The 20690-nt window shown below is 32.2% G+C and overlaps 3 protein-coding genes across 4 annotated transcripts in view; 1 reads left to right on the plus strand and 2 right to left on the minus strand.

Moving 5' to 3' along the window:
* LOC120778763 (dual specificity protein kinase splA-like) overlaps positions 1–20690 on the minus strand; it is a 126890-nt gene that overhangs the window by 49929 nt on the left and 56271 nt on the right. The window lies entirely within an intron of this gene.
* LOC120778766 lies at positions 6171–7826 on the minus strand. Its single transcript, XM_040110746.1, has 2 exons — positions 6592–7826; positions 6171–6532 (listed from the first exon to the last, which is right to left on the minus strand). The coding sequence occupies exons 1-2, from the start codon at positions 7771–7773 to the stop codon at positions 6518–6520; spliced, it is 1197 nt and encodes a 398-aa protein (XP_039966680.1). The 5' UTR covers positions 7774–7826; the 3' UTR covers positions 6171–6517.
* LOC120778765 lies at positions 8231–10338 on the plus strand. Its single transcript, XM_040110744.1, has 2 exons — positions 8231–8320; positions 8932–10338. The coding sequence occupies exons 1-2, from the start codon at positions 8266–8268 to the stop codon at positions 10230–10232; spliced, it is 1356 nt and encodes a 451-aa protein (XP_039966678.1). The 5' UTR covers positions 8231–8265; the 3' UTR covers positions 10233–10338.

Below are 20690 nucleotides of genomic sequence, written 5' to 3' on the forward strand. Positions count from 1 at the left end.
ATGCTGACTTCATAGAATTTAAGTGCACTCGTATTTGCACTAATAGTGGCCATATCTACTTAACTTTATCTTACATACCGCCTCACTCGGACATATCTGTATATATGCAGCATGCCTAATTAATAAATAATGTTTTATCAATGGCTAATAATACTGATTCCATGATTGTTTTGGGAGACTTCAATTTACCGTGTGTATCATGGAAATCGATTGATGATTATACCATTTCTATTAGTTCTCGCTTATGTTCTAACGAGTTCTTAGACGAAATGTCGGAGTTGGGTCTTGACCAAATTAATTTAATTTCAAACGAGTTTGGTAAGTTCTTACTTAGTAAATCTAGAAAAGAGTTAGGTAAATTATAAAATAGAAAATCTCGTGCTTTTAAACTTTTTAAAAAAAAACTGATTTAGTTGCTGATTATTCAAAATATTCTAAATTGCGTCGACAATTTTCTGAACTTAACAAAATATGTTATGATAATTATATAAATAAAGTAATAAATAATATTATACGTAATCCAAAATTGTTCTATGATTTTGTCAACTCCAAACGCAGGATTTCTAATTTTCCGTCCACTATGAAATATAAGTGTAGTATGTCTAGTAACAATCCCACCATTCGCTGAATTCTTTAGGTCCAATTACTCTCCAAAATCTCAAAAAAATGTTTCGCATCAGCACAAGTTATGCCCTATTTCTGTCATTAATTCACCTACCATTTCCGAAGCAGACGCCTTATATCAGTTAAATATGTTAGAACAAACATATAATTATGGTCCCTCATGCTTTCATAAGAAATGTGCCAAATATATACTTATATCAACCCCCAACAAAACTATTTAATTCATCTCTTATGCAAGGCTTATTTCCATTCATGTGGAAAAAGTCATTTATAATTCCTTTACATAAGAGTGGATTTAGGTCATCTATTGAAAACTATAGGAAAATTGCAAAGTTGTCTGCAATACCTAAACTTTTTGAAGCAGTTATAACAGACCACATAACCTTTCGGATCTCTCCACTAATTTCTTGTTCTCAGCACGGTTTTCGTAAAGGAAAATCTACAATAAGTAATTTGCTTGAATTTGTATCACATGTATCAACGGGCTTTAGGGAAAATAAGAATACTGATATTATAGTAAAGCTTTTGATAAAGTAAACCATTCAATTCATTTAAATAAACTTGATCTTCTTCGTTTTCAACCAATATTTCTGAAATGGGTTGCTCTTATCTTTGTAATAGAATTCAACAAGTCATATTTAACGATACTTTTTCAGACATAATCAATGTTCCTTCAGGTGTTCCTCAAAGTAGCCATCTTGGTACAATTCTGTTCTTGTTATTTATTAACGACATATCATCTGTTGTTAAGTTTTCGGAAGTTTTATTATATGCTGACGATGTAAAACTTTTTAAAACATATACTTCAAACAGCGAAAGATGTAAGTTGCAAACAGAGCTGTAGACCCTACTTCATGCGCAATACAAAACTTTAGGTTGGAGCAAGTATGCAGTTTTGTTGATCTGGGAGTAACTATGGACCCCAAATGCAATTTTAATATTCACGCATTTTCCACTGTTGTTAAACCTAAAGGCGCTCTTAGTTTTGTTAAATAGTCGTCTAAAGAATTTAGAGATCCGCTTACCACAAAAATTCTTTTTACATCTCTGGTGAGGCCCATATTAGAGTATGCTTTTGTGGTTTGGAACCCTAGTTACCAAGTCCATTCGGATAAGTTAGAGTCCGTTCAAAAACAATTTTTACTTTTTGCCTTAAATCATTTGCATTGGGATTACAGTTTAAATCTTCCCCCTTACACCAACCGTTTAAAACATATGAATCTCCCGACACTCGCTAGTCGTTGGTAGATGCTTGTTATAATATTTCTTGTAAAACTCATGAATTGGCCAGTCTGTAGCCCATCTCTCTTATCTGATATTAATTTTAACGTTCCCGCTCGCTCTACCAGGCAGTTTAGACCCTTATTTTTAAAATTTTCTAGAACAAATTTTCAGTTAAACGTACCATTCCGCCGTATATGTCATTGTTTGAATTCTCATTCCAGCACATTTGATCGAACAGACTCACTCTTTACCAATAAAAAAATTATTTTATCTACTCTTAACAAGTAACATTTAAAAATTATAAACTTTAATATAATTCTTTATTTTGGCTGTTGAAATTTTTGTTTTTGTAGCTGAGCAGCTTTCAACTTTGTGCCTTCACTTTTCATTCGCCCAACATTTCAACACTTAGGACTTACGCACCGAAATGTATGCCAGGTAGAAGTAAATGTGGGGGAAAAATCTTAATGAAGTCATGTAGAAAATAAGAAAGTCACGCTGCAAGAAAAGCTTCGAAATCCTAACCTAAAAGTAAAAAAAAAAAACAAAAAAAGGGGTAAAACGATTCTCCTATCCTTAAAGTTGAAAAAAGTTGACAGCTCCAACCAACATAAGTACTTGTACATCTTATATATCTTATATCACTAGTGAGTTACCATGATATTTTTGTTACTCTTTTTTAAAGTGAACACCTCTTAGCTAATGTGGAAAATGTCTGAAAGACTTCGCGCCAAGGTGCTCACAATTATATTTTTCAAAATACATAAATTAAGCAAAACAAGTGGGGCATCAGAAATAATTTTATATAATTTTTTCATTAAATGTTTGATGGGTCTTGCCGCTGAGAATTTTGGCATAAAAGACCTACGTAAGATAGCTACAGTTAGGAGTCCACTTTAAGCTCGTAACTACCTCCTAGTAAATGTTTATTCATGAATTGAGTATATTATTACCCATATTTGAAACAAAACCTGAACAAAGAGCTTTGGTTGGCAAAAGCTTTTGAAACTCTTTTGAAAACGTTTCAGAATAAATTTTTGGATTTTTTTATATCTTTAAAAAACAACATTTAAAATGAAGAATTAGTACAAACTGAATACTAGAAAATTAGAAAAGTTACAAATGGATTGCCACCGATTTAAAAGGAATTATTAATAAGAAGGATTAGAATTAAAAAAAAAAAAATTATAAATTTATAAATAAATAATAAGTAAAGAAAAATGTATTTTAATATGCCTAAAAAGTTGAATATATTTTCATATACTAAAAAATATACTATTACTGTTATTTATCAAAAATATAATTTGCATCGAACTAAACAGCTTAAAACATTATTTCTGTCAGAAAAAATTGTATCAGCGTTGCTCTAAAAAGTTCTTTAGGGAGGATTGCCACGCGACTAAAATCTTATAAATTAATTTTAATATTCTTATCAAAATTTTTAAGCAGCCTATTTTAAGTTTAAACTGTACCCCAACCCAACCAACAAAAGGAATGGACAACGGGAAAGCTCACACGATTCGATCTACCCAAGCCGCACATCAACTTTCGCTTTTTAACATTCGTCTACAAGACATTCGTTTGTGCACTGCGACGCGTTACCGCAACGATCCTGTGCGCATATCAACTTACGTTTTCTTTCCGGCACCGATCTCTGGCGCTGTGTACATCTTAAAAACCGAAGGAAGGAATCGACAAATCATTTCATTACTCTCGGAACCGTTTTTTATACAATCATCTTAACTGTAACGATCACAACATAGTAAAACTAAAATAAACTTTAATCTATGTATCCGAAATAATTCGCATTTTAACTTATAAGTGGTACTCGAGTGTAAGTGCTTTATTGACAATCTAAACAGTAGTGGGGTTCCTACGAATTGGGCACCCAAATAATCACCTAGAAAAATGCTTAAGCAGGGTTGTCACTCGACCAAAATTGTAGCCTGTTTTGAGTTGAGGCTTTTCAATAAAAAAATTTTTGAATAGGATTGCCACCAGTTCAAAATATATTTTCATTTTATTTACTATAAATCAAGTTTGCATCGAACTTAAAAGTTTAAGCAATTATTATTTTTTCGGGAAATTTAATTTAATATTTTAAATATTTTATGCATTAATTTAAAAAATTGGTATTAAGCTAAAAAAAACTGAAATGAGTTTTCAACAAAATATTTTGAATAGGGTTGCCATCCACGAAATGTAGCAATGCTGTGTGTTGTAGAATTTATTACGGCACCATTGTTTCTTTATCATATTTAAGTTGATTTGTATGCCTCATATTTAAAGTGAACTTACTTAAACTGCTTCTGTCTAATAAGGCGGGAGATAGACTACAGTGCTTTTCTTCGTTTCGCACTATTATTTTCATTGCACTTACTGATCTGCTTTACGCTACTTACTTTCACTCCTTTTTCCGCATTTCTTACATTTTTAAACCAATCGAAACTACTTGCTCTCAATGCGTTCACTATCATTTTCACGCCTTCTTCCTTTTTCTTTATTGATACATTTACATTTTCTCAGACGCACTTTAACTTCCCGCTGCATTGATTTGCCTACTAGAAGTATTCATATATAGCATGCTTTGCGGTCCTTGAATGGCACGCGTCTCTTTCTGTTAAGTCGTTTATTTCTTGCAATCCATTCAGTTTACGGCGTTCACCGTCCATTCAATGACGCCAATTTTCCAAAATTCTGAAGACAAAAAATTTGAATTAAATTATCCGGCAGCTAATTTTTCGATCCACTCTTGAAGAATACATAATTTTTCAACAGAACATTGGAGTGAGAGTGCTGGAAAAAACCCTTTCCGAGTGTATGTTGTTCTTAGCAAGCATATATGCAAAAGCACATATGAAACAGATCTAGTCTCAAGTCCGACAGTGAGGCATAATTGAAAGGAGATAACTATTTTGGAAGTGAAACTTCCATAGTATCGAGGGGTCCCTTCCCAATTTTGCGTGATTGGCTTTGGCTTATTAGCGTAAACCAATCAGAAAGCGGAACGCTTTCTCTCTCTGTATGAACTAGTTTGAACTACTTTTTTAAGGTTTGATTATTGAGTTTGCAATATCTTTTAATGAACTCTCTTCGGGTAAAAAGATTTGTAAAATATACTACTCTAATACTGCAGAATGGATCTGTGATCCAATATTGCAATAAATACATAATCAATCAATCAATCTCTCTCTCTTTATATTCTCCGTTTCGACTACTGCTACATTTCTTTCGTTTGTATCATTTATTGTGTGTTGGCTAACCTATCGTTTTTAATGTGTAGAATAAAATAGAGCAACAAATAATGTTAGGTTAACCGTCAAAGAGAATATGATACATACTTTAAGTTAACGATGAAGATATTTGTTATGGGTTGAACGTTTTAGCTACTGGAGTTGTTGTTAAGTTGAAAAAAAATTGTCGTTTCACGGCAACTGATACAAGAGAATTTTTAAAAAAGTACACAATTCACATGTATGATAATTATGACTTGTTATCATTCCGCAGTATTGAACTCAGGCATGAGATAGTTAAATCTGTTCTCTCGTCTGGCACAATAGACCCTAGGTCGCGGTGCATTACCTCATAATACTATCTATCGTCCTGCATGTTGGAGGAGCTGTCATGTTCACTTACTATTTAAATAGTCGAAACGGCGACTACACATAATGTTAATCCACAAAACATTAAGAGAACTTGCAAAGAAATTGTTACAGAACTCATTTTGATGGATGTTTAATAAGTCGGTAAGAAATAAGTCATTGAAATCATTATTATTATTCTCATTATTATTCTTTATTGTCAGCGGAAAAAATGTAAAATACATATTTATATATAATGTGTTGTGAACCATTTCGGAATGGGTCTGATAATCGCAAAAAGTAGTAACAAAAAAAAACAGATGTGAAATGAATACATACATATATTAAAAAGAAATTACACAGTGCCTATATGCGTTATTACGGTAGAATTAGATTGTTTTGTTAGCTCTTTGAAGAAAAATAAAAATACAAATATTTTGGGCACAAAGTACATATTACAACAAATAATTTTTGCGTATCAAATAAATTAACAAGACAATTTGCAATAATCAAGTATTCAAGTTTGAAAATACGAAATTCAATCGAACTGCAAACTTTACAAACTATCTTTCTATGCAGAACGGTTGACAAAAATCGTTAAGATATTTTATAAAAATTGCAAACTGCAAATTCTTTCAAGTTCTTGTTTTTAGTCTCTGATAACATTATTCATAATTCAAAATTTGAATGTTGTTCGTGATAAGTTTTAATATTCAATGTAAAAATAGCAAAAAATTACACTTATGGAGAAAGATATTCGATATATTTATCAAAATGTGGCAACATCTTCAATAATTTTTTCAGCAATCTCCTGTGATTTAAAAATAAAAACGTTGAAATACAATGATCGCTTATTCTCCATTCTATATTCTTCTTCGTGTGACACGCAAGATCTCTTTGAAAAATGCTTGCTCGTAACATTACCCTTCCCTCCTCCGCCCATTATTATCTGATCTTGATGTATGTCAGTATTGGCAATAGATTGTGTTTCTCTCTTTCTACGTTTATCACAGCTCCATTTACCAGGACGATTAGGATACATAGACACACCTAGCTCGTATCGGAATTTCGAAAGATCTTGTCCATTTTCAATGAGTACTTCTCTGTTGAACAACAAATCATAAAGAGTATTGTTATCATTAATATATTTGAATTCGCAGACCTCATTTTCGGAAAAATAGGTTAATAAATAATGCCTTTCATGGTTTGCACGGAAATCGAATAAAGCGCAATCGTATGCATAACCGGGTTGATGATTGTTCCATGTGACGGTCAAAGTAACAGCAGTATTATTTGTTGCTATGACGACGTTAGTCCAGGATACAGCTCGATTATTTGTTGATCGGACATCTTTTAACGGTAAAAGTATCTTGTCTTTTGACGACCGAGATGATATTTTGAGCGTTAAATGATTATCATCAAACTCATCAGTTCGTGAACCGGTAAAAGCTACTTTATCTTTTTCGTTGACGTTAACGTAGTATAATCTTGGGATTTCCGATTTTTCAGTCTTATAAGCATAAGATTTTATAGACAATGATTCCTCATGGGCGTACGGTGCAACCCATTGAGTACTCACCACGTTACGGCTTGTTACTTGATGGAGTTGCGCGCGTTTGTCTCTAGCTAACCAATTTTGTGCTAAATCGTCGATAGCATTTGGAAACAATGCCTTGTCGGGTAAATTCAGTTTACTTTTTAAATTAGGACAAGCATTTGGTTTCATTATCCAATATCGCAAACTACTCAATGGCATGAGCATGTTCACTTTCACTCGATGATTGTACAGAAGCCATGTGATATCTAATTTGGTCGTATTGTCGATGAATTTATTGTATGCTTCGATTCTACCGTTTTTCACAATACTTCGATATGGCACCTCTATTTCGTCTTCACTCTGGATCACTTGCCCTTTGTTATTTAGAAAAACAATGTCGGCACATTTTTCGTCGCTGTAATATTTTGGCAATGAAGCGAGCAACTTATCGCGCAAGGTCTTGACCTTTGCGTTATTTTCCAAGAGAAATGTTTTGCAATGATCATTTACAATGCAAACTTCTATGGAAGACCTTGCACTTTGAATGATAATTTCATTACACTCTGTGTCACTCACTAACATCCTTTTTTCTTGACTTCGCTCAATGGCATGGTTGCTGTCTACAAAAATGTCATCCTCTGTCAGTTCCAGACTTTCGCGTGCAGCTGCGTACGTGACTATTTCGGAGTCAAAAGTCCTGTTTACGTTTACACCATTTCTTACGAAACAAATTACGACAGACGCACAAGAATAATTGACAACAAATATCAATAACATGGAAGATAGCAACGCAAAGTTGATTTTCATTGTAACCGATTCAAGTGTAACTTGATTGATAGAATTTTTAATCGAAACTGACAACATGATCACCGTGTCTCAAATTTATAACCAGAAAGCGATACTCTCCATGCTATACACGGACAACCAAGATGTGAGTTTCAGCTGATAATTCTTCCAAGTTATGTATTTGTAATATATTTTCTTTTTATAAAGTGTTCTTGCTAAGTGTTTTCTCTGTTCTTGTAAGACTTTGATTCTTTTTAAATTAAATTTTTTATTCAGAAATCTATTTTCATATGAACTGATTGTACACTCGCACAGATCGTGGCTGATTACGAATATCGCGTTGTTGTTTTTCGAAATCAATTGCATGCTTTTGCACAAATCATCTGAATATAATCACTCAAATCGGAATAGTTTAAATAACCAAACGTTTGCTTGACAGAGCTCAGTACCGTTTCGTCAAGCGACTTGACTTGTATTGGAGCAGTGCTAGTGCAGGCAAAACTTGATTAAAAAATGTCGATCATAAAGTTATCCTTTGTGTTCATGGTTTTTTTGTTTTCTTTTGGTGGTAAGTGTTCATATTTATGTTATTGATATTGATTACTGTTTTCGCAGATGGTTATTATATCAAAGTAAAATTGAGTTTTGAAATACAAAGCAGACCACAAATTCGAAATTAATTGATTATTAAATTTTAAACCTTTATGCTGCAAAACCTCTCAAGTGTGCTTTATACAAACTTGAAAAAAATCAAATGGGTGAAAAATATGGCTGACGTCAATGCTGCATAAAATTTAAAAATTTTTTTAAAAATTTATTTAGAAAAAAACAATTATTTTTGACCAGTGAAAACAAGTATGTTATTTCTAACAAACAGAAAAGTAACCTTGAGAACAAAAAGTTCTTGGAAAAATGTCTGAAGGTTTACTTTGATTTGCAAGAAGTGTTCTTCCACAAGATAATCTATGTCAAATAAGGATTCTGACTTTTCAAATGATAATATTATCACCGTCGATATATATTTGTTAACTTTTTTGTTATTGAAACAATTGAAACGAATTTTCGATTGTTTCTCATTAATACGGAAACCAGAACACGTTTCTTTATTGATATACACATAGATTGAATGAAATTGATATATGTACACATAGATATATTCACAAATCTTTTTCGTTACAGATACGGCGACTGTTCCAACTATTCCAATTCCTGGGCATTGTTCGGTCATTACGCCGCAAATAATCAAACTCTCGATTTTCGATTTGGAAGATGTCCAAATAAAATCGGCTCTATATTTGAACGTCACTGAATTCGAAAATCAAACTGTCGGTCAATTTCTCGATTACTTGGAAAATGTACAGCATATCTCCTTGAGTTCACATACTGCATCCGTAAGATCTTTGAATCCACCTAAAGATGTCTCGCCTTTCACCACTATACCTCTAACGACACCATTGTGTCAAGCAATCGATGTATTGTATGATGTATCGAACGCTGATCGACTATACACATTATTTGTAGGAGTGGAACGGACTCCACGACAAGCATTAGTGAGAAGATTTTCGAGAGGTCTTGTTATCGACAATCGCACGGGTCTCTTCAAGATGGGCAACTTGTCGCCAGTCATCTTCGACAAGACCTATCAGCCAGTTGAAGATCCTCCAACGCCAAGCGTCGTAATCGAACAGCACATTATCGAAACGGTTCATACCAAAGAATCGACAGCATCCATTCAAAATGGATTTTCCGCTGAAATATCAGCATATATCATATCAGTGAAGGCGGAATATTCAAAAGAAAAAAGTTCCACGTCGAAGAATTCAAAGAAAACACGCAATGCAGTCGTCTCACTATTAAACAAGAAAACAGGATTGTATGTGGACGAAAGAAAAATAGATGTGGACCCGTCATTCGTCGAGGAGCTTTATTCCATCGTTGACGACAAAAACTTATCATCGTACGATCGTACGAAACTTGTCGTCAAGTTATTGAACCGTTACGGATGGTACGTAACGAATCAATTTACTCTTGGAGGACGACTGGACGTCGTCAAATCATTGAATGAATCAAGTGCCTCGAATGAGGCAAAAGAACTGGCCGCTTTAGAAACAAAGTTGGGTGCGGCATATGGTGCATTTGGTGCAAGTGTGGGCGCTTCTTATAAAAAAGGTTCGAGATCTGTTGACACGACATCGTATTTTTCATCTGATGAACGTATCACGTCAACGGTAGATGGAGCGACAGACATAGCGTCTTTCATGAAAAATGTGGAAATCAAAGAAAATTGGCGGATCATCGCATTAGATAATACTGTACCGACCTGCAAATTCTTACTAAGAAATCACAGTAATTTGTTTGCTGAAATTCGACGATTGATCATAAGCAACGTTCATCATCAATCCATCAAGAACCTGCAACCCCATATAAATATGTTGCAATTGGTGAATGTTATATGGGACAATTATGTTAAGCCTTTCTGAGCGAATCGGATTGGGAAAAAATTCAATTAAGCGCAATCCAACTTGTCTTAAAATATTTCATATCTTTATTTTCAATAAAAGAATGCTCGGTTTATAACATTGTTTGCTTCTTTGTCGTTTGCTTTTTTTCATAACCAACAATTCGATTGATCCTCTTTGAAAAACATTTATTATATACACAAAGGGAGGTGCCATCGAGAGAAACCTAACCTGCCTGCATGACCGAGTGAGCGGTGAAAAAGAATGAATTAAAAAATTGTTCCTACGCACTGAGTAATCATTTAGTATATCATATAAGCATATAATGAGGGCTTTACTTATTATATGACAAAGTTTCATAGAATAAACAATCAAATTTTTAAAGGCATTGTCGACGACATATTTGGCTCATTCATACGATCGGCTGGACTTGATGTTTGTAAGAAAACGTTGAAGAAAAAGTATAATAAGGAAAAAAGTAGACATAATTCATAAACAATTCGGTCTTTGCACTAGGATATGCACAATTATGATCAACTATCAAAGCGACTCTAAGCCTCAGCGCTGGCAGATAATGAAGAAAACTTAACGTGCATAATGACCAAAATGACATTTTTATTTCTGTTGTCCATAAAGTGTACAGTGCCAATCTTAGACGTTGGTGTTATTGTTTTGATTGCAATTTACATCTATTTTTTTTATGCGACTTCATGGCATCTCGCCCCTCAACCAGAGAACCTAAAGCATAGGGAAGGTGCAGGTTCGACAGCGAACATTTGTTGGAATTGTAGTAAGGAATTCACCTCACAACCATAGAACTCATGCTGTGAAAAGTTAACATTTTTAACAGTTCTTCACATACCCAAACAGAGAATATGAAGAAAAATAAATATATGTATTTTCGGCATATGTGTCGTGGCATGTATGCCCAAGCAGAGAATATTCAAGAAAAATAAGTCCTTGATATTACATTTTTAACAGCGAAAAATGTATACAAATACAGCTCTCTCACATACTCCAGAATATGAAGATACATAAATATATTTTTGCTTTCAACTAGCGAAGCGCAATGTATGCAAATACATACATACTATACATATGTATGTATGCTTTTGCGTTGTGCCGTCGGCATTTCCATATTGGCATATAAAAATAATTATAATATGAGCATAATTTTGTATGAATGCATGTATAGTAATATTTACAGTCAATTTGGACTTGCCTATTTAATAATTTCATTTGATTTTTACATTATATACTATATACTATACTAATAAATAATTTTGAACTATGTTTCTTAGTAAACGAAACTAAATTTATAACAACAATATATATGTAAATACATCGTCTATCATATTAATCTTATTATCAGCTCATATGAATATATGTAAACGCATGTGCGCCTTCAGAAATTCAAATCATGATTTTATCAATTATCAATATATTGCATGTGCGCGCATTAATCTGCATGTTCCTATACATTCATTTATACTTATATGTACATATGTTTGTATACATTGCATAAGCATACAAACATACATATGCGTATACATGTGAACTAAAAATTGAAACATTGTTCTACAAAAACAACAATTGTGTCAAATATCAGAAGCATCAGAAGTCAATATGGCAGCCACATTGGCGAAGCCTAAATGTTGTAAATTTTACAACAAAAACGATTTCATTCATAAACGCAGGCGCATATTCCACAAGCGACCTCGTTTCATTCATAAAAAAAGGCGCCGCACTGTGTTGCGGCTGGTGGAAAAGTAACTTTTCTCCGATGTTTTAATGATGCAATTTTGTCACAGACATTCTAAGTAAACAAAAAACACATAAAGCTTATTTTTATGTTGGCCCGTTGATTTTTAATTGATTTTAGGAGTCAAATATACTACAAAATTTTCACGAAAAGAGGGGATTTCAGAGCGGTATTCAAAATGATCTCATTTGATTTTGGTGACAGATATTTTGATTCGGAATAAAAATCTGCCTTTGGACAAGTATCTTCTGTAAAACAAAGGAATGTTGTTTGAGACATTTTCATATGCACCTTTTTTAGAGCGAAAACCCGACTAAAGGTCCATTTTTCCCTTAAATTTGGGTTAGGTAAGCAATATCTAAAAAGTCCCAGAGAGTCCCAGTTCCAAACCACTACAGAAATGTTACACAATTTGTTTTCAACGAACTGTGAAAAAATCAGCTGCCCATACCTGCCCTCCTGGGAGTTATAGCGATTTTAGTATATCAATCTCAGTATTTATTCCATAGAAATAGAACAGAAATTCTCGGAATCACTTATTTTTTTTTATTCTACATTTATTCTAGCACTCCACAAAAATGAGCATAACTCTCTTTAAACTGAAGCTATTGACTTCAAAGCGGTATCAAATTAAAGCTTTTATTGCCACCTTTCAAATAAGAAATGAAATAGATTTTGGTTTTATATAAAATTTCACAGTTGTTCAACAAATATCGAAAAATCATGAAAATTTGACGTTTATAATTGTTGTTCGGACCACCCTATACTTTATTTAAAAAACTAATCATAGGGTATTTATCAGAAATAAAAGGAGAATTAAAATACATTTTTTTTGTAAATTTTTCGAACAACTTTTTTTTTTTTACTTTTGTTGAAAATTTGACCAAACAATTTTTTTCGGTGTAATTTTTTTTTTCACTCATTCTGTGTGGGATTTCATTCTGACCAATCTGTAGAAGTTTCTCATCGATACAATTAAAATTACAGTTTAGGCAATATGATTTCCAAAAAATTCCGGTTTCGCAACACTGTGTGTAGAGAAAAATTTGCCAAAGAAAAATATACACATGTATGTATGTATATGCCGTAGAAATTCAATTGGTACAAATATAGAAATGATAACGAAATAATGCGAATATGCATATTTTATGAAGGTCATCAATTTTCTTTGAAGAAATGAAGTTCATTTGGCACATCTTCACTTCGTAATAGTGGAAATAATTTATTTGAAATATTATTTTATTTAAAAATGAAAAAAATAAAATTAAGGAGAAATAAAATTAAATTTATTTTTACCTAATTTTTCTCGATTTTGTAAAAAAAATGAAAATTTTTACCATTTTTCGGAAAACAATGGTTCATATAATGTGTAATACAAAATAATCACGCATATGTGACTCAGAGAATGCTTGTTTACGTTTTCTGTGTAATTTTGTATATTTTTCTTCAAAGCATTTCTCTTTTTTTATTCTCACATGAATTCAGTCGTTTTACATATACTATTTCTGCCATTGAACGTGCTCATTTCTGCTAAATCGCAGCGAGAATGGTGAATTCCTTACTATAATTTTATCAGCTCTGTTAACTGTCAAGTCGAACATCATACAGAATTCAATTTGCACCTTCTGCATGCTTTAAGTTCTCTGGCTGTATGAACTAGTATGAACTACTACTACTACTAGTTCATACAGGTTCAAAAAGGCATAGCTATGCCACCTTTAACGTTCTCTTATGTTTTTCATTTTGAAGTTTTTAGTGTTTGATTATTGAGTTTTCCAGATCATTTAATGAATGTTAATAAATTGGAAAATAGGAGTATAGATGCTTGACAAAAACTGCATTAATTATATTTATTAATGCAGGCGAATGACAGCGGGAACACACATTCACACTTATGCGTGCCTTCTCCGCGACAATTTCTCGTGTCGACTATGCATGTGCGTAATTTGAAGTGTGTTGTTGTTGATCATTGTTGATCGGTTTGACATGCCGTAATGTGTCGCCACGTTAATTGGAATTAAATTAAATTTGATTTCATTGACTTTCCAAAGAAGTTTCACTTCAATACAGTTTTCCAAAAAAAAACTGTATTGATAAAGTTTTTATAAAAATCACTAAAGTCACTAAAGTTTAAAGTTTGTTATTTCGCATTAAAACAAAAAAATATTTTCTCAAAGAAATTCGTTGCCCACTCATAAAATTTTTTCGTTTATTAGAGTTGCGTTCCCTCTCTGCAAACTTGCTCGATGTGCATGCCTTTTCACGCATCCCCCGATTCCATCACAAGCCCCCTTCCCATGACATGTGACAAAAAATGCCATTCAGCTTGTAAATTAAAATCTTCTTCATGATTCAACAACTATGCTAAAGTGAATCTGTTCTTGTACTTAGATTAGGCTCCATCAGAGAAATAATATAATTTTCCGATATTTTTTGCCCCAAATTTTTTTTCTCAAAGCTCTACATTGAAGCGTTATCAACATAAACTAGATCTAAGAACTTACCATATTCGTTTGAAATTAAATTAATTTGGTTATGACCCAACTCCGACATTTCGTCTAAGAACTCGTTAAAACATAAGCGAGTACTAATAGGAATGGTGTAAACATCAATAGATTTCCATGATGCACACGGTAAATTGAAGTCTCCCAAAACAATCATGGAATCAGTATTATTAGCCATTGATAAAACATTATTTATTAATTAGGTATGCTGCATTTATACAGATATGTCCGAGTGAGGCGGTATGTAAGATAAAGTTAAGTAGATATGGCCACTATTAGTGCAAATACGAATGCACTTAAATTCTATGAAGTCTGCATGCGGAACATCGGCTTCTTCAGATGGAATTGAAGAATGAACAGCAAACAAGGCACCACCTCTCTTTCTGTCCAGCTGGTCTATCTAAAGATTTCGAATTCGTTGTTGAATATTTCATTATCAAAAATGTGATGTTTTAGCCAATTTTCCGTGAAAGCAATGATTTTAAAGTTATAATGAATGCTATTTAAACACAAATCAGGAAGTTTTGTTTTAAGACCTCTAACATTTTGATAATAAATAATCAGCGAATTATTGTTAATTAGTTTTTTGTAATCACGGGATTTCTTGGCATTTTAGTGATAACTACAGGGGGCTTATCACGTTTATGCTCGAATTCGCAACAATTGCGCAAACTGCGAATGTATATACACCATATATATGTATATTTGTGCGAAACCTCATTCATGTATTAGAGGTACTAAGTGCTCTGATGTGCTCATAAATTTGTTCGTGTATGTGTGTATGTGTTTGAGGTGAAAATATTTTACAGGAAAAGTCATAAATATCCTGTGGAAATGCCATATATTTTTTTTGACACAAATAAACTGGAAAAGCAGCCGAAAAGAGGTCGAGGACCTTACACATAACTTTTATATGTGCTCTTTTATGTTTTTCTTCTTATTTTCTTCCACAGTAACTTAATTATAATGGCGCATGCAACGCTGTGGCAGGTTAAATAAAGTGAGCTAGGAGTGAGATATTTTTACAGTTTTTTTCCACACATTTTTTTTTTTATTTCAAAGTGATATTTTTTATATGTGTGTTGCACGATTATAATAAAAAATGTGAAATGCATAATGAAGGTAATTTCTTAAATTTCCACAGCAACGCAACGGTCAACTTTTCTTCACCTTTTCCACACCTTTCTCGCACTTGCTTCTGCACTTTTTCTCTTCTCTTTCTTTTCCTTACCCGCTTTCACTTTTATTAGCTTTCGTGCTTCTTCAAAAAGTTTTTAAACGGGTGCATGCACCTTGCTGTGGCATTACCTTGAAATTTGAACTTAAGTGGCTGTCGTGACTTGGGCAATTTCGTCGTAACTTTCTTAATGTTTTACAAGCAAATAAAAATTATGAAATGTAAAATGAAATATAAAAAACAACAAAATTTTTGCTCGCTAACAACGCTTATGAAATTCCTATTAAATGCTAGTAGCACGTGCTTCATGAGGTTCAGGCTCAATCTTTACGAAAACTGATCTTTAAATAAGTTTTGATTTATTTGCAAATGTAAAAAGTTAAAGACTGATGGTGAGAATGTCGGATATTCAAATAATAATATATATATACATACATATATTTATATATAATAAAAATTTGTCAATAAACATGATGAGAAGGAGCGCGAGTAAGTCAACAAACAAAAAAATTTGCTTTTGAGGTTTTGTAATCCCTTTTCCAAATGTTTTTATATTTCCATTGCCTGCTTTTTTACTTTTCGCGCTAAATATTTAGTGTTAAGTGCCATTTGTTTTCGTGTTGACCAGTTAAATGACATCAGCAATTAGTTGTCAATGTTGTTGTTGCAATTATTGTACTGCACATTATTTTCTTCTAATAAGTTAATTGAGCTGTCTGGGATTTTTGGGTCTTGTATATATTATAACAAGTTTTAAATGAGTCACTGCTACTTAAGTGCGACTTCCTGTCGTCCACGGCGTATGAGTAACTTGTGAGTAATAATTTGGAATATTGGTGTTTGGCAAAATACTTAATGTTTGTAGAATTTTTTTTTTTTTGAAATAAAACGTTTTTAGCTTTTGTCGTTTGAATACAACCTTCCATTAAAATATACCAGAAAAATATATTTTGAAAAGGGTCACTAAAAGCTTTTCAACAACTGGTGACATCAACATCAAGCATCAATAATGATGACAAAGCTGTATTTTGCCATTAATCATCATATCTTCGTGTTCTCTTTAAAATTATTAACATCCATTAATACTTCGTAAGTATTTACAGTCATCAGATGGTGTTTTGTCAAAGCTGAAAGGGTGAAAATGCAAATTTGCCACCTAAAAGTATGACAAATTAATATGTGACGGTAAATAATAGGTCAACTATTAAAGTTTTTCCGAAATAGGCGTCTGAAAGCATCACAAACCGAAAAAATTATATAATATGTAACAACGAAAAAGTTGTAAAAGTAGAAATGAAAGCATAGCTCTAGGTGCTTGGTATGAATTATTTGAGAAATACTATGCAATGAGTAGCGGAATACAATTGTTATATTATTTTAAGAAAGAGTCCAAGAAATATTAAAAAAAAATTATTTGTATATATAAATATTTATATATTATATATGCAAATTTATATTCCAGATCATATATAACGCCCTAAAGTACGCACTTATTTTTGTTATTATTTTATAATTTTCAGTGCCAGCGCCTTCAATGGATGTTATAGAACGGATCTTTTGTATAAGCTATAAGCAATTAACTATTATAAAAAATTTTCAATGAATAAACTTTAAGTTTTATGTAAAAGTTAAGTATTTGATTTTTCAAGCAGTTATTGAATGATTTTTTCAAATGGAAACAAAACTCGCTTCCATTTCTTTTTAATTTTCCTGCAACTTTTTAAGCGTTAAGTGTTAGAAAAGTTTTACTTGAGCGTTGCTCACTTTGTTGCATATGCTTGCGCTTTTTCAAACAGTCAGCAAACTTACAAGAGCGCACACCCATCCAACCTCGTTTACATGCCGCATTTATATACATATGTAAGTGCATGCTTACCAACACATATGCACTCTAATAGGATTTAATTGAATTTGCTGATTTTTGCCATCGACACCAATAGCAAAAACTTTAATTGTAAGCGTGTCAGAGTGCAGTTTCCGTTTTCAAACGCAGACAAAGTGCAAATGAGAACAACGCTTTGCGGAAAGTCAATTGCGTAAAATGCTGAATTGAGAGGTGAAAAGTTAAGTCACACTTGAAAATAATTTTGTAATTTTTGAAGTGAAATTAAAATGTGTTTGAGAAGTAAAATTAAATTGTGTGTGACGATAAGCAAAATTTAAATTGGAAAATATGCTTCAGAGATTCTTTTGAGTACGGGAATACAAATTATGATATGGTGGAGACAAAATACTCTGTTGTGTATTTAAGTATTTTATTTAAGCATAAGATATTTATTACCTTGTTTCAACGCCTTATAGTAAGCATTGTGTAGTTATTCTGTTGGTTTATATTTTTATCTGTGCGTTATAAATCAGTTGAGAATTGCAAATGTAGCGTAAGAGTTGAGATATGCAATGGGCAACATCATGTTACGACTTTAAATCTTGTTAGACTAAAACGAAGTCTACATTTAGGATGCACACATTTCTTTATCTAAATATAGTGGTTTAAGCATCTACTAAACTTATAGATATGCTGAAAAATGTAAGCAACTATGTTGGTATTGATAAAATATAAGTGCGCAAAGATGTTTGTAGTTTAATTTTGATGTGCATTAAATCAGGTGTTTTTTAGAAAGATTTGTAAGAAAATTTTTTATAGAAATCCGAACGAGTTGATTCCTATTTAAAACTAACCTTTCCTATTCCTGTAGGTAATATTTATGTGGTTAAAATTTTTGGTGACCTAAAATAATGGTAAACGCTTACAAGATTTACTATGTGTACTATGTATTTTCTCTCGTTCGGTGTTTTCAACTACTTATTCCATTTCAAATCGTGTTTGTTTGAAAAAATTTACATTATGCTGCTATATTTCATCAATGGTTTTTAAATAAAGTTTTAAACAATATGATATTAAAACTGGACGTATATAGTAATAAGTAAGTGAGAAAATTTACTTTAAAATATTTCTCTGCTATAGACAATAACCAACTTCTCATCGTCAAGAAATCAAGGAAATATTTTTGATTATTTCTAATAACTTAGAAGGTCACATAGCGTTATTAGAAGCAGAAAAATTATGAAAAATGTATGACTTTAAGAAACTTTATTTTTAGAGGATATTTTAAACAAGAATGTGATTCCAAATATACAGGTGTTTAGTAGTACAAGTATATTTTTACATATTTATTTATGATTTTTAAAGCACATTTTCTGGGCGTATTTTTAGAAAACAAAATAACAATTTCTTGAAAACATAACTCAAAGAGCATGGAAATATGACCGAGAGGTAGAGTACGATTTTTTATTGTGAAAAAAGGGACACATTGCACTACTTTAAGAATTATTAATGAACTAAATAAAGTCAGTTTTGACTCCCGCTTAAAAGTATTTGAATACAGAAACTATTATCAAAGTCCGATAATAATTTAGTGCTGCTGAATACGCATTATCAAAAACTTGCTTTTGGAAATGATCGCTAAATAAATTTTAGCCTACATTTAGTCGGTATTTGAATACAGAAAGCATTAGTAAAGTCGCAAACCGTTTTAAATGGTGCTAAATTATAAAAATACTGTAAAGCATACATTATTATAGAAAAGTTTGTATAGTAATTAAGAAACTGAACCGATTATAGGAAATAATAGTCAATATTCATTTGACTACTAAGGCATATAACTGCCATACAAAATGACCGAACAAAATCAGCACTTGTATTGAAAACGTTTTAAATTGATGAGATATTTTTACACCATTTATTATAGATTACGCTCTAAGACAATGTTGAACTATCTCACAAAACTTTTTATATGCTATGTCATATATGTAGTTGCCAAGCAAACTGATGAATTACAAGTAAGAAAGGGCTAAGTTCGGGAGCAATCAGGAAATATTTTATGTTGTAAAACGCCAACCTGAGGATCGAAGTCTAAGCAATTTAATATACATACATACTATATATAACTCCTATACGATAGACATATAAGGTTTGTTAGAAAAACGAAAATCATCATAAGTAGTACATGGAAGTTGGGGTAGTATCGACCAGATTTTATTTAATTTTCCCAATACCACATGCTATTAACATGTCAACTATTAAAAAACTGATCATACATACAGAGTAAAGTCAGCCGAATTTTCGAAAATCCTGATATTATTTATAGGGGGATAAGTCAAGTTTTCGCTCAATTTTATCTATTTTAGGCACCAAAGTACACTATTGTGAGTAAAACACGCTAGCTCATATACATTGAGACATTGATGTGGGTCCTTGTATGGAAAACTTTTTATTTGACGATATCTTCACGAGATTTGTATCGATTATTGCTTGAACCAACATTAAAATATGTATGTGAAGAAATTTTTCAGAACGATATACTATATATCTGCCATATAAACTTATCGATCAAAATCACGTCCTTATATGGAAAACTTTTTTTTAAAGCAATTATAACTTTCACAAGTGTTAATTTATTAATTTTTTTTAATTTGTAGCTGTTTTGTGCAAAAAGTTTTTATAGATTTTTTTTTTTAATTTAAATTAATTCTCATTGACATGATTTACGAAAGTATGTAGATGAAAACTTCCTTACAAGATTGCGCACAATGTTTAGGTATCAAAAAGTGCATACAAAAGTACATACACATACATTGAACGGCATATCTTATATATGTCACGATATTTCTTATTTTTTTTGTTCAAACTATGCTTCCTTGCCCTATTTGTCTCCACTGCATAGTTCCATAACACATTCCCGCTGCTATTTGATTTATTTTACACATACATAAACGACTAGTACTGCTACTTCTCCGCACACACGGCGCTGTTGCATGCAACATCCGCCGGTAGGCCATTAAACTCATACAACATAATAACCTAACATAACATAATTGTATAATAATAAAGAGAAATTGCGAAAAAATGCTTGTCACAAGCCATGTGTGGCATGTCTCGAAACTTTTTTTGTGACTGTGTATATATGTGTGCGTGTGCTGTTGTTAACTAGTCATAACAAATGTTTTAAGGACACGAAGATTTTAATTGTCACTCG

The sequence above is a fragment of the Bactrocera tryoni genome, chromosome 5 (assembly GCF_016617805.1).
Source record: "Bactrocera tryoni isolate S06 chromosome 5, CSIRO_BtryS06_freeze2, whole genome shotgun sequence".
In the NCBI taxonomy this organism is placed as follows: Eukaryota; Metazoa; Arthropoda; class Insecta; order Diptera; family Tephritidae; genus Bactrocera; species Bactrocera tryoni.